This window comes from Myotis lucifugus, unplaced genomic scaffold, assembly GCF_000147115.1.
Source record: "Myotis lucifugus unplaced genomic scaffold, Myoluc2.0 scaffold_254, whole genome shotgun sequence".
Taxonomy (NCBI): domain Eukaryota; kingdom Metazoa; phylum Chordata; class Mammalia; order Chiroptera; family Vespertilionidae; genus Myotis; species Myotis lucifugus.
The window spans coordinates 1,404,658-1,423,528 of NW_005871302.1; the positions used below are offsets into that span (position 1 = coordinate 1,404,658).

The 18,871-nt window shown below is 44.8% G+C and overlaps 1 protein-coding gene across 2 annotated transcripts; it reads right to left on the reverse strand.

Annotated features, from left to right (window-relative positions):
* Positions 1 to 925: 925 nt before the first annotated feature.
* ZNF652 (zinc finger protein 652) lies at positions 926 to 18,324 on the reverse strand. 2 transcript variants are annotated; one of them, XM_006098939.3, is made up of 6 exons: positions 18,142 to 18,324; positions 9,554 to 10,715; positions 5,568 to 5,715; positions 5,100 to 5,215; positions 4,245 to 4,389; positions 926 to 1,690 (listed from the first exon to the last, which is right to left on the reverse strand). In XM_006098939.3, the coding sequence occupies exons 2-6, from the start codon at positions 10,448 to 10,450 to the stop codon at positions 1,173 to 1,175; spliced, it is 1,824 nt and encodes a 607-aa protein (XP_006099001.1). In that variant the 5' UTR covers positions 10,451 to 10,715; positions 18,142 to 18,324; the 3' UTR covers positions 926 to 1,172. The 2 variants fall into 2 exon arrangements, with proteins under 2 accessions (XP_006099001.1, XP_023618381.1); XM_023762613.1 differs by lacking the exon at positions 18,142 to 18,324 and adding an exon at positions 16,720 to 16,855.
* Positions 18,325 to 18,871: the final 547 nt, after the last annotated feature.

Below are 18,871 nucleotides of genomic sequence, written 5' to 3' on the forward strand. Positions count from 1 at the left end.
TCTTGGTGTGCTGCTACCTTTTCCTGACGATTCCAGAAAAATAGAGCGACCTCAAAATGAGAAGTGGACTACGAGACTTCACGTCACGGTTCCAAGGGAAGTGAGAAACAGACGTGACTGGGATGAGACCATCCCCACTACTTCCTCCTCTGGACAGTGAGCAGCTTTCCTCGGATTTTCGAAACAGGCCACTTCCGGGGACTTCCCTGGAAAAGGCCCCACACTCTGCAAACCGTCCATTTAATGCACGAACTGAACCAAACGAAGCCTGGAGGACAGGAGCACGTCAGTGAGCCCAAAGACACTGAGGATTAAGCAGAGATTAAAAACTACGCAGGACTGACGCCAAGTTCTGAAAGCAAAGCCTCACTTCTGCAGTGGCGTGGTCTGGAGACCTCTCACACATCTAGCCCCTGAAGCACCTTTGAGTTGTACGGACGTAAGAATAGTAACTTTGAACTATAGAAGTTATATGCATCTTTAAGAATCACATTTTGATGATTATAAATTTTTTTTCTATTTTACACCATAGGTCCAGCGACACTGAAAAAATTACACCGCTTATTGAAATACATTTCATTTTAGAAACAGACTACTAAAGAAGTCTATACAAAAACTCTAAAATAATTTCTGTAGTAAAATAAAGAGTGTGTTAGGAGAGCTACACAAAGAAGAAAATTTCCATCTTTCTCTATAATGCTTGATATACTGTGAAAACGTGGCTAGCTCAACTGGGTAGCCAGCACCAAAAGCTGAAAAGAATTCATTACGATACACAGTGATACAATTAATGCTCTGGATTAACCTCACAGTCTTCCCGATTAGTACAAAGGAAACCAGGCCTGTCCCCTCTTGGAGGAGACGTCCGGGATAGAAAAGCAAGCATACCTCATCAGCTGATATGAAATTATAAAATTCCACAGTCTGAGTGTTTGAAATTTATAAAAGTCACCAGAAAATGCAAGCACAGTGGGCTTTAGTTTGGTGGTTCCCCTGGTTTGGATGACGGGTCCCTCCGTGACTCCAGGTGTTCTTGTTCGTCCCCTCGATGTGTTGATTCACCAAGACAGTGACGAGCTCCTGACGGGGCTGAGCAGACAGGGCAGCAATGCCCCCCAGCTCGCCAGCTGCCTGTGGGCACGCAGCGTGGAGAACCCCTTAGGAGACGGATGTTAATGATGCTGCGCCGCGCTGTTCTTCTCGGCCAGGTGCCGCAGGAAGCTGTCCTCGCCCTGGCCCTGGCCGCGGTGGTTTAAAGGCTCGCTCTTGAAGAGAGCTGGAGGGGGGGGGAGGTGAGGGACGGGCGGGATGGGAAGGTGGTGCGGGTGGTGCGGGTGGGGGTGGATGTGCAGGTGTGAGAACGGGTGGGGGATGGGCCGCGGGGGGAGAGTGTTGACAGGGTTCATGTTGATGGGAGGGGCTGGGGTTGTGGGTGTGTTCACCACGGAAGGAACGGGGGCGGCGGGGGAAGTCGTCAGTGGGATCTGGACAGCAGGCGGCACGTTCACGGGGCTGGTCACCCGAAAGCACTTCTCCTTGTGGGCCTTCAGCATGTTGGAGAAGCGGAACCGCTGGCCGCACACATCGCACGGATAGGGCTTTTCGCCTGTGTGAGTTCTGCGGTGCCTCTTCATGTTGGGGCGGCTGGTGAAGCTTTTGCCACAGATTTCACAGATAAAGGGTTTCTCTCCTGAGATGAACAGAGACACACAAAAATGATCAGCTACTCGGCGTAATTACGTGCTCGTCATTCCTTAGATTAAGAAAGGAGATTACCACTCCTCTCCCTTATGGCATATTATATTCTAACTAGAGGCCCAGTGCACAAAAATTTGTGCACTCAGGGTGGGGAAGAGGGGGGGCCCTCAGCCCGGCCTGTGCCTTCTCGCAGTCTGGGACCCCTCGGGAGATAACGACCTGCTGGCTTAGGCCTGCTCCCAGGTGGCAGAGGGCAGGCCCAATCCCTAGGTGCAGCCCTGGTCGGGCTCAGAGCAGGGCTGATTGGGGAGTTGGGGCTCCGCCCCGTCATGCACAGAGCAGGGCGGATTGGGAGGTTGCGATGCCACCCTCAGTCACGCTCAGGGTAGGGCTGATTGGGGGGTTGGGGCACCGCCCCCTATCACACTCAAGGCAGGGTCGATGGGGAGGTTGCAGCCCCACCCCCTGTCACGCACAGAGCAGGGCCAATCAGGGGGTTGGGGCGCTGCCCCCTGTCACGCACAGAGCAGGGCCAATCAGGGGATTGGGCGCTGCTCCCTGTCATGCACAGAGCAGGGCCCATCAGGGGGTTGGAGAGCTCCCCCCCCCTGTCACGCACAGAGTAGGGCCGATAGGGGAGTTAGGGCACCGCCCTCTATCACCCACAGAGCAGGGCCAATCAGGGGGTTGGGGCGCAGCCACTGTCACACTCAGGGCAGGGCCGATGGGGAGGTTATGGCTCTACCCTGTCACACACAGAGCAGGGCCTGTGTGTGTGTGTGTGTGTGGGGGGGGGGGGGTTGGGGCACCGCACCCTGTCACACACAGAGCAGGGCCGATCAGGGGTTTGGGACGCCGCACCCTGTCACACACAGAGCCACAGGGTGATCAGGGGGTTTGGGTGCTGCCCCCTGTCACGCTGATCCGGTGCCAGGAGGCCTCGCTGCTCCGCTGATCCCAGTGCTGGGAGGCATATTACCCTTTTACTATATAGGATAGAGGCCTGGGGGCCGGCTGGTTTGCCCTGAAGGATGTCCTGGATCAGGGTGGGGGTCCCCACTGGGGTGCCTGGCCAGCCTGGATGAGGGGATGATGGCTGTTTGCAGCTGGTCACACTCCCTTCAGGGTGGGGGTCCCCACTGGGGTGCCTGGCCTGTCTGGGTGAGGGGCTGAGGGCTGCCTTCAGGCTGGCGGTTGTTGATTGAAGCTCCCAACCGCTCCTTTTTTTTTATTTTATTCTGGGCCAGCTTTAGCTCTGGCTCTAGCTCTGAGAGCAGGTATTTGGTTTGTTTCGGTTCTATAATCGAAACAATGTATAACTCCAGCTCTGAGATCCTGGCCTATATTTGTTAGAATGTTTCAAACTGCCAGCTCAGAGGCCGGCAAGGCAGGCGGGGAACGTTGGAGTCTGCAGTCACTGGAGCAAGCAAGCCTCATGTTCGCTTGCAGCTGCTTGGCTGCCGGCCGCCATCTTGGCTGACAGTTAATTTGCATAAGGATATGCTGATTAGCCAATGGGAAGGGTAGCGGTCGTACGCCAATTACCATGTTTCTCTTTTATTAGTGTAGATAGCAAAACACGAGTCTCCCAAAGCGGGGACTTTAAGAACAGATATGAGTAAAACGAACAGACAACCTACATCTGGGCTTGGTTTACAAAGAAGGCACCGACAGTAGCGATCGTTCGCGGCCTACGGGGAGAACTGCTCACACAATGCCCTGGGCCCCAGGAATCCACACCACAGACCAATCCCCGCCTCCAATCCAGGCAAGCTGGTCTGCAGGCAGGACCCGGCATTCCAGCCACAAGTGGGACTCCGCTGAAAATGCCCCGTGGAGGGAGTCCCTTGGTGGCCACTCGTGCATCCCCCGCAGCCTGGGGCTCACTCTTTGGTACTGGACGGGGAAAGGGGCTGGACGCAGCCTTCCATGTGAATTTCACGCTGCGGTGTTTCTGCACGGGAGCTACTGGCGATTCTGCAGATGGTCCTTCATCACTGGGACTCCGGACGCCTGAAGGGCACGCAGCACTCCTGGTGCCAGCTTCCTAAATGCCCCCGAGATTTTTATAACAGAAAATGTCCCCACACCATTTCCGAATGTCCACAGGTATGTGGAGAGCTGAGAGGGTGGATGTCTTCCTGAAAAGCAGTGAGTTTTGGTAAAGCAAACCCAATCAAACTTGAAGAGGACTGAGGGTATTCTATTTAAAGCAGTCAGTGTCTTCCAGCTTTTAAAGGTCCAGAACCCTTTCCTTAGAAAAAATACACACAAAACAAGTTTCATGCTATTTCAGGAGACCCCATGCCCCGAGTAAAGAATCCATTTTCTTGAAGGAACCTGAAGTTAAAAGGCACTAACAAGTAATCCTTTTTAAAATAGAGTTATAAAAGCCTAATCATTCAGTATTATAAATCTGAATTTTTATTTAAAGTGAAATTTCCACTTGGCATGAAAATTGGTGGTTTACATTTTGAAATAAACAGACTCACAGGTGATCATCAAGTACTTGAGACCGAGCTGTACCTTCCGCAAGGAGCCCTTACCAGTGTGTGTCTTCATGTGCTCGTCGAAGTACTGCTTCATGTTGAAGTCCTTGCCACACCACTGGCACATGAACTGCTTGTGGCCGATGTGGATGCTCATGTGGGAGCGCAGCTGGTACTTGTACTGGAACCTCTCGTCACAGTTCTGCAGGGACACGGGGAGACTTCTGGATGCCGAGCACAACGGCTCTCCTGGCCTGAGCCCACCCTCTACACTCTGAGAGGCTTACTTTTCCTACTCAACACAGAACCTGCTTTTGTCAACTATTTGGCTCTGCTATAATTCTGCAGCTGAGTTATTCATAAAAGGGGAATTTCTCATATAATGATTGCTGATTTACTAAAAGAAAAATAACTCATGTGTCAGTTCAAAATTTAACAATGTGTTAAAAAAAGACATTTCTCGTCCTGGCCGGAGTGGCGGAGGGTTAGAGCATCCGCAGTGCACCGAAGGGTCTTGTGTTTGATTCCGGGTCAAGGGCACGTACCTCGGTTGAAGGTTTGATGCTCAGCCTTGACTGGGGCGTGTGTGGGAGGCAACCAATCCATGTCTCTCTCGCTCTCACATTGATGTTCCTCTCTCTCTCTCTCGCTCCCCCTCTATCCCTCCCTCCCACTCTCTGTAAAAAGCAATGGAAAAATATCTTGGGTAAGGATTAACAAAAACAAAAACCACAAAAAAAGGGCCATTTTTCTTCCGAGCAGTGAGATAACACGATGCTCAGAGCACGTGTCTGCAGGCTGTGGCCTCGCAGCCTGACGCCCCGCACCTCGGAACCCGCCTCGCGGCTGCCCCACACGGACGAACGCTACTCCAGCCCCGAGGCCTGCGCCTGGCGGTGGCACCTTCCTTACCTCACATCTGAAGGGCTTCTCTCCAGAATGCTGCAAGGAGTGCACCTTGAGTGACATACTGCGTTTGAACGATTTCCCACAGGTTTCACATGTAAAAGGCATGTCTTTCGTGTGCGCTGCAACACAGAAGGCACTTTACTCAAAGTAAGTTCACCCGAAAGCTACAACTGAAAAAGGTAGGTGTCCTACTGTAAGGCCATCACACCATCTTACTTTCCCACATGCTAATATGGGAGGCTTTAATCGCAATGTTCTGAAGAGGAAATAAATAGCAACGGTGAAAAGAAACCTGGGTGTGGAAGCCTGGACCGTTCAATTTGGTGATGCTTCCTGGCGACATGTTGCATTTAATTTCAACCAAAGTGACTAAAGTGAGGCAGTGCCTCGTATCCTGCCCCGTACAGAGCATGAAACACACCAAAGCACAAGGGAAAATTGTAGGTGAGAAGAGAAGCCGACAGAACTCACCGACCATGTGCTTCCTCACGTGAGCCATGGTGTAGAACTTCTTCTCACAGATCTCACAGGAGAACTTCTTTTCTGCGTATCCATGGACGATCTTGATATGTTCATGAAGGGACCAGAGCTTCTTGAATGACTTGTTACAGGAAACACACTGGGCAGGACAAGCAGAAAGAATCTTACTCACAGGGGCTGCGGAAAGCCAGACCGGCCTGCTGGCAGGAGACACGGTGTGCCAGGGTCCCGGCGCAAGGCCAGAACCCAAACACGTGCTATTCGGCCATGCAGTCCAGGTCCGACACCAATATCTGTGTGTCCTAGTTTCCAAGATGCATCTTTTAGACACACTTTGGGAGTATGAAAACAACGGCAAAAAATAAGACAGGAAGAAATGGGAAGTCCCACTAATATCAAAGAAGTGACTGCTTTTATCAAGTTTGTGTTGTACCTATAAAAAGAACCTGCCAGCTTTTAAAAAATATATGCATTACCAAAAGCGGCTGCCTCCTACACATGGGTCACTAATAGGTATTTACCAGAAAATACAAACTAATTTAAAATTAACATAAATAAAAGAAGAAAAAACAAAATACATATTAATGGTTATAGATCTGCAGAAGTATATCAATATTTTTGTACCTTAGAGAATGTATTTGGAACCTTCGTTAACACAAATTACTGAGATTTTATTATATTTTTCCAAATGTAATTTGCTGTATTAACATTTCCCTCTGGCAGAATTTAACATAAGCTCTAACCGGTTAGTATCTTTCTCCCTTTTCCCTTATAGCCCAGCTCCAGATGCCTCATGCAAGTCCCTACGGCAGCGATTTTCAGTGGGTGTGTCACAGAGTTTTTAAAACATCCAATACCTGACTATTCAGTTAGGGGCACTGACCCCTTAGATCAGTGGTTCTCAACCTTCTGGCCCTTTAAATACAGTTCCTCATGTTGTGACCCAACCATAAAATTATTTTCGTTGCTACTTTATAACTGTTATGTTGATACTGTTATGAATCGTCATGTAAATATCTGATATGCAGGATGGTCTTAGGTGACTCCTGTGAAAGGATCGTTCGACTGCCAAAGGGGTCGCAACCCACAGGTTGAGAACCGCTGGCTTAGATTGTCAAATAAAATATTACAACAGCCAACACGATAGCCATCCAGTGTGAATGAACAAAAATTATGCCTATATTTTTGTCAGATAGGCAGGAAATGTATTTTTTGATGTGCCGCAGAATTTTAGTAATTAGTTTATGTGCCACGAGATGAAAAAGGTTGAACATCGCCGACCTATAGAATGCAACACTGCTTAGCTCCTTGTGTTATGAATCATTAATGGTCTAGACCAGCGGTTCTCAACTTGTGGGTCGCAACCCCTTTGGGGGTCGAACGACCCTTTCACAGGGGTCGCCTAAGACCATCGGAAAACACATATATAATTACATATTGTTTTTGTGATGAATCACTATGCTTTAATTATGTTCAATTTGTAACAATGAAATTGGGGGTCACCACAACATGAGGGTCGCGGCATTGGGAAGGTTGAGAACCACTGGTCTAGACGATCAGGCATAAAGTGTATGAAAATAAAGTGCTTCTGGTTAAATCAAAACAATACTAGAAGGTTCTAGGTAACAATCAGACTCTGAGATACTTAAGGAAACACGATAGAATTCACTGTAAATAGAATGAACTGGTGATTATAATAGAATCAAGGGTATAGAAAGGGAGTGGACTGTCTTTTTCTTGGGGGGGAAAAGGGGTGTGGGGGATGCGGGAAGAGACTGGACAAAAAAATCGTGCACCTATGAAAGAGGACAGTGGGTGGGGAGTGAGGGCGGAGGGTGGGGTGGGAACTGGGTGGAGGGGAGTTATGGGGGGAAAAAAGAGGAACAAATGTAATAATCTGAACAATAAAGATTTAATAAAAAAAAAAAGAATTCACTGTAAATAAAGATCTCTTAACATCACTGTCACTTCAGGAAACAAAGACTCTGAGAAGGGTTAAAAAGATAAGCCGCTGATGAATACGCTTGAGAAAAGGACAGACAACTCCTGTAAACCATTCTGTGGACAGGTTTTAATTTCTACTTGTTACTAGATCGTCATGATCACGAGGATCCATACTGAGGAACAAAGCCGTGTTCCTGAGGAATGTAGAGAGTTCATTCAGCAGCACCCCAGAACCTACACGCATGCTCACACGCATGATGGTGAGAAACAGTGAGGAAAGGCACAAAAGAAGATTCACCAAATGCTTCCTTTTCTGTAACTTAATAAAGTAAATTTAAGTTAAAAAAAAAACCGTATAAAGGTCTTCAAGTTCAAGATACACCTTTTCAGCAACGAACGCACCGACCTAGCGAGACCCCTAGGGTGCAGCACCACTTCACTCCCTGTGGCCTGAACCCTGGCAACCAATTCATCACCAAGCCATGCCTCCGTTTTCTCTTATTTACACAGCATTTGGGAGATCAAATCACAACTGATGAATCAAAAAGCAGTGAAATTTTAGCAAATATAATTTATGTATATATATATATATGTATATATTTAAAAAAAAAATTTCAGAGAGAGGAAGAGAGAGGGATAGAAACATCAATGATGAGAGAGAATCATTGATTGGCTGCCTCCTACATGCCCCCCACTGGGGATACTGCCAGCAACCCCAGCAAGTGCCCTGACCAGGAATCAAACCCTGACCTCCTGGTTCATGGGTCGACACTCAACCACTGAGCCACACTGGCCGGGCTATACTTGATATATTTAAAACTCTCTTTAAAGTAAAGCAATGATCTCAGTTGTTGATTAAAAGCAAGAGGAGCTGTAGCCGGTTTGGCTCAATGGATAGAGCTTTGGCCTGCGGACTGAAGGGTCCCAGGTTCGATTCTGGCCAAGGGCATGTACCTTGGTTGCGGGCACATCCCCAGTTGGGGGTGTGCAGAAGGCAGCTGATCGATGTTTCTCTCTCGTTGATGTTTCTAACTCTCTGTCCCTCTCCCTTCCTCTCTGTGAAAATCAATAAAATATATATTAAAAAAAAAAAAAAGCAAGAGGAAATGTGAAAAATAAGGAGCACTCCAGGAAACAAACCAAAACAAAACAATTGCATCTTTTAAAAGAAATTTAGCGTAAATATGGTACAAAATATGTCTATTTTACATATTTTATGTAGGCATTAATAGACTTACCTTCATAAGTATTCATTGATATGCACTCGCATGTGTTAACCAATATAGCTCAGCACAGTAATATTATTCACTTGACAAAACATAATCAGCACACCTTTTACCCTATTGCAACACAGTCCTCTCAAGGCACCAGCCTGGTTTGAGCACCATGTTTTGTTACCTTAACCATATGGTACAGTAGCATTACATAGCCCTACTGCCAGGCGGGCAACATTTGCAACCAGCTCAGCCTCTGTTTAAAGTTTGCATATTCCCATGGGCTCAGCCTCTTGACAAATTTAGTGTTGCCATCTCTCCACTGGTGAAAGCAAACTCACTCCTGGAGATCTTCCGTTTCCACGGGTCTGAGTCATTACGGTTTTTGTCCCCATCGGCTGCACCTGCACTAGAACCTGGCATCCTTTCCAGCCTAGAAAGGGACCGCTCTCTATTCCCGCACTTTGCCCAGGATTTCCCACCTCGACAGAGAAGATGCCAGAATGAATGATAACAACTCTGAATCTCAGTGCAAAGTCGGCGCTGACTTCACCTACGGGGCCGTCACCTACAACAGATCCCCCTTCCAAGTACCTGGGTTCCCACTAGTCCAGCGTCAGTTAAATTTAATGCTTTTGAAATAAAATGTTAAGCCTGGGTTTGGCAAAGACCAGAGCAGGAGCTGTTAAAGAGCTAAACTGGCGAAATCTGTCCCTTCGGCCTCTAGTGTACTTATTCTCTCGGGCAGATACCAGGTGAGTCTGAACAGCCAGGCTCTATGCTGCGAAGCGTGCCCTCTCGGTGATGAGACAGACCTACCTGGATATTTTTCTCACAGTCTGTTTGCTGGTGAAGGGACAGCTCACTTTCCAGGACAAACTTCTTGCCACACTTATCACAAATCTGCATGCGCCTGTGAGTAACGTTCATGTGCTTCTCCAGGTACCAGCGCGTGTTAAACACCCTGGGGCACTTCTCACAGGTCAGAGTCTCTTTCTCTTCACACTTAGCTTTCTGGACTGACGCTTTGGGCTCCTTGGCGGCCCGCTTCTTCCGCTTAGGCGGCTCTACACTCTTCCTACGACCTCGTGTAGTTCTGGGCGTAGGGGAAGCGGTCGCCGCGGCCACAGAGGCAGCTCTCCTCGTCCTCCTTTGTGCAACGCCGACTTTCTCCGCGGCCTTCTCCTTTTTCTTCTGCCTCGCGTTCTCCCCATAGTCACTGCTGTTGTCCGTGGCCTCCTCCTCACTCTCGTCGTCGTCCTCCTCGCTGCTCGTCTTAACAACAGGAGTCTCTTTGGACTGAGAAGAGACACCCTTTTCCCCTTTAGACACATTTAACGTTTGATTATTAAGGTTTACCTCCACGATGATCTGCTCCCTTTTGTAAGAGACCTCCTCCTCCTCCTCCATGTCATCAGAATTCTCCCGGTCTTCTTTGACAGCATGCACGTCAGAGCCGGCTCTGGTCTCCCTGAAATACGGCTGTTCCTCTGTCTCGTGGAGATGCGGTTTGCTCACCTTGGTGTCCACTAACACGGAATAAGGACTTCCCGACTCCCTTTTGTACACTTTGGTGGACAGGTCAAGTTCTTGGTTGGCACCATGATAGAAGGTAGACGGCACCGGAGCACGGCGGCTGTCCTCTTGTGCCATCCCTGCTGCATGCGCAGCACAGTTTTCAACCAGCTCCTGACAGGAGCCGGCTGTGTGGCTCATTGGTAAGTGGCCTGATTTATGAAACAGTTCAGACTATAAAGAAATAGCTTTAAAACAGCGTAATTATCAAGACTCAAATCTTTTTCCATCCACAAAGAATCACTCAAATGAAAAAAAAAAAAAAAAAAGGTATTCCTGGAACCCGTGAGCAATTCTTCCAGTGATGCAGCACCAAAGCGTAAGTCAAAGGGTTGGTATTATGGCAAGAGCAGAGCTAGTGATTTTTCTTTTGAAGATCAGCTGCAAGTGACTTGGAGCATCTTATCTACAAAGAAAAACAAAGAAGAAAAAAGTCAGATACCACTATTTCCTTTGTATAACATGCACTTACACCATACAGCAAACACAGCCTAAAACGATCAAACTCTCTCTATACAATTCTTTCTTCTGCTTTTAAATGGTTCAGTGTGGGCCATTATTTTACTGGGTTACATGAATTCAACAAACATTTTGTTAGAATTAGATTCTAAGTAAATTCTAAGGTAGCAGGAGTCACTGTCCCTTCACTGAGATATCTTTAGAGCTTAGCACAATGCCTAGCCCTTAGTAGGTGTTCAGTATACATTTGATGACTAAATGAATAGCTGCTACTGCATAGCACTCATTATCCTAGATGCTATAAGGCATACTGATACGGCAAAATATATGTCTACAATTGAGCCTGGTTATATAAATGTGTCGTACATGGAACACACAAGAGCATTCTGCTGCTGGCTTTCTTTTCAATATCAGACACCACTGTCCACCACCGTGAGGGCTCACGGACAAAGGTGGTAGTGGGCTAGGCACTGCAGACCAGGAAATAAACCTGCTACTTGACATAACTACTGAAAAGAGAAAATGTCCCTGGCTTTAAACAATTTAAATCTAGATATAGATTATTACTTTAGGTACTATTGTTTTTAGGTTTATCAGAATAATTTCAAAATTGCCAAGTATTTTTAAATTTGTTCTATGCATAGCTCACTAGATCCACTCAGTAACTGGGTGAGTCTTCACGTGTCAGTTGCAGAAATCTAAATTCTAAGAAACAGTAACCATCAAGTTGATATGGTTCCAAGAAAAATAAAACCATCACTTAAAAAAAAAAAGATCAGAGAGGCATGTAATTTGCTTTGTGACATACCTCACATTGCTGTTTAGCCAACCACCTAACCTCTGAGTCATATGAAATGACTGCAAACACATACCCTGTCTAGTTGACAAAAGAAGAAAACCAGTATTTACTGAATGCCTGCTACATGCACAGGCACTGTGAGGGTGCTTATTATCTATTATTTCCATTTAATAATCACTGCAAAACTTTGGGGTTGATTTTTACATTATTCTTTTCTTCCATTTTCTTTCTCTGTATGGATTTGTTCTTTAAAAATTATTTTACTTTCATTTTAGTGGAATTTCAGAATGGAGTGGTGATAAATGCTACTATATTTTACTTGACATCTGCATAGATAAATTTACTTTTTTGGTATTTATTAATGAGAAAATTATGCTTCTGAGAGGCTTATTTGTCTAAGATCACATATCTATTCAATGACAAAAGCAGTGTTTGATCCTAGGCCTGCCTGACTCCAAAGCTCATCGTCTATCTCTACTATGAAAAGTGACACTCCAAAAAATAACTTAAAATTAATCATTCCTGTAATCACAGATCTTTTTGCAATAAACAGTTTCACACTTCATATTTTAAGTAGGAAAATCCCAGTAACTTTATTTCACATGTACCAAAACTTCTGACCCTGGAAATAATGTAAACTACTACAAGTACTGTTATATAAACTTACATTAATGATCTCAAATTAAGCAAGGGAAGAGAAACAATAAAATTCATCTAACCAGCAAAAGCTAAGAGTTAAATAAAAGTCAGGAAGACAAAAAATAAATAACGGAAGGAAGGAAGGAGGGAAGGAAGGAGGGAAGGAAGAAAAAGCCTCTGTGGTCGGCCATTAATACCTTCTTCCCAAATACTTCTGGGCACAGGGTAGGACTGCACTTTCCAACCCTCCCCTGCCCGGCAGCACATCGGGAGTAGATGTGACACACAGAAGGCCAGGGCATCTTCTAACCAAGACGAGAGCCTCCAGACCTCGTTCCCTCTGCCACAGGGACCAGCAATCTTCAAGGTGATGACGGCTATCTTTGCTATCAGCTGGGGTCCCTGAGGGACTAAAGGACTTACAGGATATATGCATAGTGCAGTGGATTTTTTAAAAATTTACTTTTACACAGAGTGTGTTTTTCAAGCCACTGGGATTTTGTGTTGTTTATGCCTACAGCATAACCTGATCTATCCCAGCTTATACAAGTGGAATCTGGAAGTGGGGTGCTGCTTCATCAAAATACCCAAAATACATAAAAAAGGATTAGGAAGCTGGTAGGAGGCAAAGAAACTGCTACTGGAGGCTAAAAGGATATGATGCAGTGCTGAAATGATTGGTGAAACTCACCTAATTACTTCATGAGATAGATAACATGCCACAGAGCTGAAAGCTCTAGTGGGGAAATGGACTACAGGACTATTAAGAGAGAGTGCTGGTTACTGTTGGTTGTATTTGAGATATTACTTCATGCAAAGGGTAAATTCACATTTCCATATCTAGAATAATAAGAGCACAATATGCTAATTAGACCGGACAGCCGAACGACCTTCCGGACGTCATTCCAGATGTCTGTCCGGATGAAGCTGCGGTGGCAGGGAGGCAGAGGCGGTTAGGGGCAATCATGCAGGCAGGTGAGTGGTTAGGGGCGATCAGGCAGGCAGGCAGGCAGAGGCGGTTAGGGGCCATCAGGCAGGCAGGCAGGCGAGCGATTAAGGAGCTAGCAGTCCCGGATTGCGAGAGGGATGTCCGACTGCCAGTTTAGGCCATATCCCGCAGGGATCCCTGTGGGATTGGGCCTAAACTGGCAGTTGGATATCCCCTGAGGGGTCCCGGATTGGGAGAGGGTGCAGGCCAGGCTGATCCCCTCCCTCCTCCCATGCACGAATTTCATGCACTGGGCCTCTAGTAAGACAATAAAAACCAATGTGCATTACTCATCACACAGTTGCTGAAGCTACCTTAACTTTCACCAATAACCCCCTAGGGCCAAACAAGAAATTAAATACTAAGGAGGCTACACTTCAGGACCTGACGGTCACAATGTATATTTAAAACATCTTTCCACTGTTCAATTCCATTCACAAACATCATCGAAAGGAGAATATAATTTCACCACAGAGTTTTTTTTATTTTTACTTTTTAAAAATATGTTTTTATTGATTTGAGAGAGAGAGGAAGGCAGAGGGAGAGACATCAATTGGCTGCCTCCTGCACTCCCGTTACTGGGGATTGAACCCACAACCCAGGCAGGTGTCCTGACAGGAATTGAACCACAGACCTCTGGTGCATGCACTCAACCAACTAAGCAACACAGGTCAAGGCAACAAAGGAATTATTTTTAAAAGAAGGGTAAGAGTTTTATTTTATCTTATTTATTTTATTTTTTAAATATTTTTATTGATTTCAGAGAGAACAGGAGAGGGAGGGAGAGATAGAAACATCAATGATGAGAGAGAATCATTGATTGGCTGCCTCCTGCATGCCCCCCAATAGGAATCAAGCCCGCAACCCTAGCATGTGCTCTTGACTAGAATTGAACCCGGGACTCTTCAGTCCACAGGCCGACGCTCTATCCATTGAGCCAAACCAGCTAGGGCAGGTAAGAATTGTATATTACTATTAGCTTTTCCATTAAAATCTGACTAAGTCCTGGCTACATGAACATGCAAATAAAATCCAGTGCCCTAAAAACAACCAGGAGAACATATCCACAATATACATAATCTTGGAAGGTCTCAGTTTAGCCTGACCAAATGTTGTTTTATGGAACACAATTATTTTAATGCACTAGTCCATTTTTAAAATGCTGTCAAGGTGAGTATCTTGATAATTATTAATTGAAATCCCGCCTCTTAGCTTTATTAAGAAAAATAAGAGACTTAAAAGGCTTGTGAATCTTCCTTTTCTTAAACTCCTACAAGGAACACCTTAGTTTAGACGGAGATCTATTTAGCAGGACATCCACACTATGGCTACCTGTAATGTGAGCCATTATGAGAGGCCTATGTACGTGTCAATTTGACTAGATCATTGTGAACTTGAATTAAAAACTCATTAAGAAAATGAAAATAAGTGAAGTGCCCTTATTACATTCCTATATTTTACAAAAATTTAAATCACAAATATTTTAGATGCTTAACAACATCAGGAAATTATGGAATTTAATGTATATACTTGACCTACCAAAAGGAATGTTATTATTTTTTCATTAACAAAAATTAACACTTAGAAAAGAAGCTTAAATGAACTAATCTTAAACCAAGGGGTATATACAAATAGTCTAAGGCAAAAATATTTGAAACCAGATGGGAAGGCTTAACCCAAACCATAACATACCCAGAACATGGCCAATGGAAAAAGACAAATTGCTAATATATCACCTGCCTTTCCTTCCCATAAGTCTGCATGTTCCTCTCCTTAGCAGCAACTCTTTTTTTTAAAATATATTTTATTGATTTTTTACAGAGAGGAAGGGAGAGAGATAGAGAGTTAGAAACATCGATGAGAGAGAAACATCGATCAGCTGCCTCCTGCACATCTCCCACTGGGGATGTGCCCGCAACCCAGGTACATGCCCTTGACCGGAATTGAACCTGGGACCTTTCAGTCCGCAGGCCGACACTCTATCCACTGAGCCAAACCGGTTTCGGCCTTAGCAGCAACTCTTAAACTTTGGAGAATCTTTAGAAGAGCACAAATCTTCCCTTTCATAAAAATGAACAGACAAAATTTTGCATGTGATATCAAGGAGTTTGCCCTTTTCTAGAACCCCATCCATGGATCTCCTAGGGATCCAAACCCCCAATCTAAGAACTCCTGCTAAAGAGCAGATTTAACTTTTTCATATTTGAAATGTACGTTTAGATTATGTTTGTAAATTAAATTCTTCTTTGCCTCCTTTGCTCTTCCCCCTACCTTTTTCTTCTAATCTCTCCAGCATAACTATCATTAATGAATTAAATGAAAAAAATCTTTAAAAATAGAAATAAGAGATCTTAGTATGAACCCCAATATGCCACTTCACCAGGTATATCACCTTGGACAAGCCAACTCATCTTACTCAATCTCAATGTGTTCCTTGTAAAGCTAGAATAACAATACCCACACCTATTTAATCTGATGACACAGGCAAACTTCCCAGTGCATGTGGATTTCACTACTGGCTCCTTTCTCATTTCTATTTGAGAAGATCTTTCTTTCTTTTTTAAAATATATTTTTATTGATTTCAGAGAGAAGAAGGGAGAGAGAGAGAAACATCAATGATGAGAATCACTGATCAGCTGCCTCCTGCACGCCCTCTCTTGGAGATGGAGCCCACAACCCTGACCACTTGGTTCATGGGTGGATGCTCAACCTCTGAGCCCCATGGGCTGGGCGAGAAGATCTTTCTTAAAGAAGTTGTAGATTACAGATGGCAGAGCAGAGATTTATGTAATTTTAGAATTGGGTACGTGCATTTTTCCATAGTGGACATGAGGTAGTGAAGATGAGAAAAAGGAAAAGATTGTGAAGAGAAATTAAGCTTAAAAAATGAAACAGACTACAAGCAAAGAAAGAATAAAACTGAAGTTTATAAAGTTAAAAACTTTTGTGTGTCAAAGGACACTATCAAGAAAGTAAAGAGATGCCCCGGCCATTGTGTTCAGTGATTAGAGCACCAGTCTGCGCACTAAAGGGTCCTGGGTTCAGTTCCTGGTCAAGGGCACATACCTGGGTTGCAGGTTTGCTTGTGGGAGGCAATCTATTGATGTGTGTCTCTCACATCAATGTTTCTCTCTCTCTCTCTCCCTCTCTCTCTCTTGTCTCTCTGTCTCTCCTCTTCCTCCTCCTCCTCCCTACCTTCCTACCATTCCTTCTGAAAAGCAATGGAAAAAATATCCTCATGTGAGGATTAATAACAACAACAACAAAAATAGTAAAGAGACAACCCAGAGAATGGGAAAAAATATTTGTAAAACTAGATCTGATAAGGGTCTAGTATCCAGAATATAGGGAAAAAACTCCTACAATTCAACAATAAGAAGACAAATGCCCAGTTTTAAAATGGGCAAAGCATTTGAATAGACTTAAAAACATATACAAATGGCCAATATGTACAGGAAAATAATGATCATCTTTTGTCATTAGAAAAATGCAAATCAAAACCACAATAAGATATTACTTTATACCTAGTAGGATGGTTATAAGAAGAAGCTGGGAAAGAGCTAGTGTTGGCTGGGATGTGGGAAACTGAAGCCTCACACGTTACTGATGGAATATCAACAGGTACAGCCACTTCTGAAAACAGCTTGGCAGTTCCTCAAACTGTTTAACAGAGAGTTACCATATGACCCAGCAATTCCACTCCTAGGCATATACTCAAGAGAACTGAAAATATACAGTCAAACAAAAACTTGTGTATAAATGTTCACAGCAGCATTATTCATAACAACCAAAAAATAGAAACAATCCAAATATACACCAATTGATGAATCCATAAATAAAATATATATCCACACAGTGGAATACTACTAGTCATAAAAAGGAATGAAGCACTGATAGATGAATCCTGAAAACGTTGTGCTAAGTGAAAGAAGCCACACACAAAAGGCTATACATTGTATGATTCCATTTATACGAAATAATCAGAATAAGCCAATCTATGGGAAGTAAATTAGTGACTGATAAGAGTTAGGGGTAGGAAGGTTCCAGGTTTCTTCTTGAGATGATGAAAATATCTTGGAAATAGATATTGGTAATGGTTGCATAGCCTTCTGAAAATACTAAAAGCCAATGGATTGAACACTTACAAATGGTAAATTATATGTTAAATGAATTATACCTCAATTAAAAATAATAAATAAAAAAATGAAATAGGCTATCTGGATGCTAACAGCCCAAAGGTGGTAGAACAATAATTTCTGAAAACAACGATATTTTATCTAAAATGACTTTACTGACTTACTGGATAGGCCATACACTACAAACGGGGCTCTACCAGCCGTGATGCAATGAGACTGAGCGGACAACCAGAACTTCCGCGGGGCTGAGTCAGAGGGTCTGGGCGGCTCTATGTGGCTCGTCCATACTCCTGGGCCGGTGACTTCACCTTTGGAGCCCCCAGTTTTCTCCACTATACACGTAAGGGGTTCCCTCCCTCCACTGACATTTACTGTTTGTGCTGACGATTTGTTTCCATTTTCCTGCCTGATTCACCTGGTTGCCTACAGCCACACAGTGATTCCCACCCTTTTCAACATTAAGGGCTACCGTGTACTCCCTTATCCACCCTCCCACCCACTGCCATGTTCCCATGGAGCATTGTTTTAAAAAACTGTAAGACTCTGCATTCAGGTCGCACCTTTTTATTTTTTACTAACCAAATACAAGAATTGCCTATCATAACTTTTTGGCTAGACTATCTAGTTTTGCCATAATTTCCATTTGACTTTCAAACACAAAAATTAGCTTATGAGTCTCAGGTTGGGGGTGCCTGGGTTAAGGGGCTGTATTACCTACAGTCTTGGAATAGGTATGACACTAAATGGGATTGAACCACAACCTAAACATGGTATAAGTAAGTTTCTCCAAAGGGTGGAAAGAGACATCACCACATTTAACACTGTTCCTTGGGTGGTTCCTTTCAATCCTATGCCTTCATCAGGAAGCATTGAGGCCTGGCCAGTGTGACTCAGTTGGCTGGGTGTTGTCCCATGCATGGAAAGGTTGCCGGTTTGATTCCCGGTCAGGGTACATGCGTGGGTTGCAGGCTTGATCCCCAGTAGAGGGCGTGAATGACGTTTCTTGAGAGACAGAGACAGAGAGAGAGAGAGAGAGAGAGAGAGAGAGAGAGAGAGAGAGAGAGAGAGACATTGTTGAGACATCCATCGGTTGCCTCCTGCACTCACCCGGACCAGGGCTGGGGATCGAACCTACAACCCTTCAGTGTGCAGGCCGACACTCTAACCACTTAACACTGGCCCGGGCAAGAAATAGTATTTTTTTTTAAAGGTGCCATATAATTATTTAAAAGGACAAGAAAGATGTAGAATGGATAGGCTGTGGAAGGTCCTGTGCAGAGCATGAGATGTGAGCTAGGTGCTGAGGGACGGGAGGGATCTGAAAAGGCAGAGGAAATGAAAAGACAGGTTGAGGAGAAGGCTACGTGAGTAAAGCTTCACCACGAGTAAGTGCAATATATCCAGGGGGTGATGAAGACACAGCCTAGCCCAAGGCACCTTACAGGGGATTCAGTTATAATGTAGAGTAGGGACAGGAAACAGAGGGCTGAGGAACACAGGCATCACCGAAGGTGGCAGAGAGCCAAAAAAGGGGGGAGGT